This window comes from Manacus vitellinus, unplaced genomic scaffold (genome assembly GCF_001715985.3).
Source record: "Manacus vitellinus isolate BGI_N305 unplaced genomic scaffold, ASM171598v3 scaffold_74_pilon, whole genome shotgun sequence".
Taxonomy (NCBI): domain Eukaryota; kingdom Metazoa; phylum Chordata; class Aves; order Passeriformes; family Pipridae; genus Manacus; species Manacus vitellinus.
This window is the reverse complement of record NW_021940780.1, coordinates 2,312,208-2,315,670: the sequence shown is the minus strand read 5'-3', so window position 1 is coordinate 2,315,670 and position 3,463 is coordinate 2,312,208. Positions and strand designations below refer to the sequence as shown.

The following is a 3,463-nucleotide window of genomic DNA, read 5'->3' as shown; positions in this document are numbered from 1 at the left end:
GGGTCTGTGAGCAGGGAGGGTCCATCTGCACGAGCAGAGAGAGCTCAGATTCCCTCTGGCTTCTGGCAGCAAGTCCCAGCCTGGCCACGGAAGGGTTGGGATTCTGCAGCAGGCACAGGATCACCAGGAGATGAAGAGGAGCTGAGAGGGAGGAAGGTTTGCAGCAAAGCCTTTCCAGCTCCCGGAGGTGAGTGCCAGCCCCCCTGGGAGCAGCAGGGAAAGGAGAGTGGGCTGGGAGGCAAGAGGGAAAATCCGAACACCGCGCTGGCAGCAGGAGACCTGGGAAGGAGCGAGAGCTTCCAGCACTTCTCCTTGAGCTGGGTGTGAGACTGGAGTGCAGCTGGTGCTTCTGAGGTGTCTGTGGAGCAGTAAGAATGGGGTTTGGATACTGGTGGGGACTTGGAACAGCTGTGGAGCCTCTCCAGGGACTGGAAAAAAAGGTCCCCGTGGATGGGATTTACTCCTCGGCGGGAGGAGATGGGCAGGACGTGACCAATGACACCAGCTGGGCAGAGGAAAGCAACTCCAAGCTGTCCTCCCGTGTGGTGACAGCAGCCTTACTCCTCCTCCTCATCCTCTCCACGCTCCTGGGGAACACCCTGGTGTGTGTGGCCGTGGCCAAGTTCAGGCACCTGCGCTCCAAGGTCACCAACTCCTTCGTCGTCTCCCTGGCGGTGTCCGACCTGCTCGTGGCCGTGCTGGTGATGCCCTGGAGGGCTGCCACCGACCTGCTGGGCTCCTGGCCCTTCGGGGGGGCTTTCTGTGATGTGTGGGTGGCCTTTGACATCATGTGCTCCACGGCCTCCATCCTCAACCTGTGCATCATCAGCCTGGAGCGCTACTGGGCCGTCTGCAGCCCCTTCCGCTACGAGAGGAGGATGACGCGGCGCGTGGCCTTCGTCATGATCGGGGGGGCCTGGCTGCTGTCCCTCCTCATCTCCTTCGTCCCTGTGCAGCTCCAGTGGCACAAGGACCGTGGGATGTTAAAGCAGCCAGGTTTTAATGCCTCTGGGGAGGAGGAGAGCTGTGCTCCCAGGCTCAGCAGGCCCTACGCCATCTCCTCGTCCCTCATCAGCTTCTACATCCCCGTTGCCATCATGCTGGTGACCTACACCCGCATCTTCCGCGTCGCCCGGCGCCAGATCCGCAGGATCTCCTCCCTGGAGAGGGCCCTGGGACACGCCCAGAGCTGCCCCAGCCCTCGGGAAGCCTCCCCGAAGAGCTCCTTCAAGAAGGAGACCAAGGTCCTCAAGACCCTCTCCGTCATCATGGGCGTCTTTGTCTGCTGCTGGCTGCCCTTCTTCGTGCTCAACTGCGTGGTGCCCTTCTGCGAGCCCGGCCTCCACGAGCCAGGAGAGCTTCCCTGCGTCGGCCAGAGCGTCTTCAACACCTTTGTCTGGTTTGGGTGGGCCAACTCTTCCCTCAACCCCGTCATCTACGCCTTCAACGCGGAATTCCGGAGGGCTTTCGCCGCCCTCCTGGGCTGCGGCAGCGCCGTGGAGACGCTGACCCTCAGCAACGAGCTGGTGTCCTACCACCACGACACCGCCTTCCAGGGGGAGCTGGTGACCCTCAGCTACCCCCAGCTTCTCCCCCACGCCGTTCTGGGGGTGGAAGACACCGAGGGCTCCTCGGAGAAGGTTTCCCAGGTCTCCTCACCCTCGCTGGGGAAGGTCCCACCTCCCGCCAGCGATGCCTTCCACTGAGAGCTGGGAGAGGGAGAAGGGTGGTGGGATGGTCTCCAGAAGAGATGGGAGCTGGGACACTGTTGCCATCACCTGTTTATCGAGGAGTCTGTTTGCATTACTAAGTGTGGCTCTAGGGGCTTAGATCCCTGTTTTTGTAACTCAGTTCCGGATCCAGCCTGGGTGGGATCAGTGTTTGCTGCTTTCTTTAGCTGACCCGTGGAAAAAAAAAAAAAAAGAAAAAAACCCCAACACCTTCTGCAAAAGCTGTAAATGGAGGGGCTGGAATTCCTTTTTCATCGTGACTTCAGCTGAGAAAGCAAAGACTTGTGTGGTCATGGAGTAAAACCCAGCTGTGGCTGTGGGGAGAGGGGCTGCTTTGGGCACTGCCCATGTCCTGTGACCATGGTCCAAATCCAGCTGGTCGCTGGCCCCAGGCTGGTAAATGGGCACTGGCCAAATCCAGCTGCTCCCTGGGTGCCAAGTGCTGCTGGCAGAGCTGGAGAATCCTGCCTGGAGCTCGGTGGGATGTGCTCTGCAGCAGCTTTAGCCAGGGAAACCCACTTCCCCAGTGGGCTGTGCAGGAAGGAGGTGATGGATTTGCCTGGATAATCCCTTTGGCTCATCTCTGGCTGTGTCTGCTGCTCAGGCAGATTCTCCTGCAGCTCTGGACAGGCACCTTCCCTGGACCCCTGGGGCTGTGCTTGGGAGCAGCTCGTCTGTGTTGCAGGAAGGATTTGACAGGATGAGGGTCTGCTCTGGCCATGGAATGGGAATCAGCCTCTCTGAGCTGGGACATGCACAGCTGAGGGCGGCCTGGGCTGGACAGAAACTGTGTTTTAACCCCTGGACGTTGGGCTGTTTGCTTGGAGCCTTTGGGAATGAGGGAGTCTGAGCCCTTCAGACGGCAGATGTAAAAGCAAGAGCACTGCTCTGGTCGCTGTGCCTCCACCACATCTTCCATCAGCCAGATCCTCCTTATCCGAGACTGTTTCATCCCCCTTGTACTTTGTTCTCCCTCTAATTCCCTTCCTCCCCCATTTCATTAAGGATCCATCCGCTCAGCCTCCCTTGCTGCCTCATTTCAATAATAAAGGCTCCTTCCGAGCCCTCCTCGCTCCCCTGTGCTCCCTAATCAGCCTCTGGGAGCTCGTGTCTGATAACCGGGGGCAGGAACAGCCCCCAGCGTTTCGTTCCGGCTGTGACGGGTGACTCGGGGAAGGTGTTTTGATCCGTGCCTGGTTAAACCCCCTCAGCAGCGCCCGGCACATCCGCGTCGTCTTGGATCCCAGACATCTTTAGCTCCCTGGCACGGCAGAAAAGCCTCTCCCCCTCCCCAGGAAGCGGGAACAAAGGGGAAAATCAGCGAGTGATAATTACGGAGTGATGGTAATTGTTAAACAGAGCCCAGCTACAGTCGAGTTACAGCGTGGGAGAGGAGCAGAGCTCACAGCAGCTCCGAGGTGGGCGCTTGGATTTTCCCAGGGAAGCACCGGCAAGGCTCAAATCCATGTACAACCACGTCCCCGGGGGGCTGCTGTCCATCCATCCCGCAGCACATCCATCCCGTCCATCCCCAGAGCATCCATCCCGTCCATCCTCAGCGCATCCCTGCCGCCCATCCCCAGAGTATCCCTGCCGTCCATTCCCAGCACATCCATCCCATCCATCCCCAGCACATCCATCCCGTCCATCCCCAGAACATCCCTGCCGTCCATCCCCAGCTCATCCATCCCGTCCATCCCCAGAGCATCCCTTCCATCCATCCCCAGCCCATC

At 59.6% G+C, this 3,463-nt stretch overlaps 1 protein-coding gene across 1 annotated transcript; it reads left to right on the top strand.

Moving 5' to 3' along the window:
* The first annotated feature begins 374 nt into the window (after nt 1-374).
* LOC115307963 (D(1) dopamine receptor-like) lies at nt 375-1,706 on the top strand. Its single transcript, XM_029964575.1, has one exon. It carries the CDS (start codon nt 375-377, stop codon nt 1,704-1,706), a length of 1,332 nt encoding a protein of 443 aa, XP_029820435.1.
* Nucleotides 1,707-3,463: the final 1,757 nt, after the last annotated feature.

Bases quoted from the DNA above. Each gene is read 5' to 3' on its own strand.
- LOC115307963 (XM_029964575.1), top strand. From the start codon at position 375: ATGGGGTTTGGATACTGGTGGGGACTTGGAACAGCTGTGGAGCCTCTC.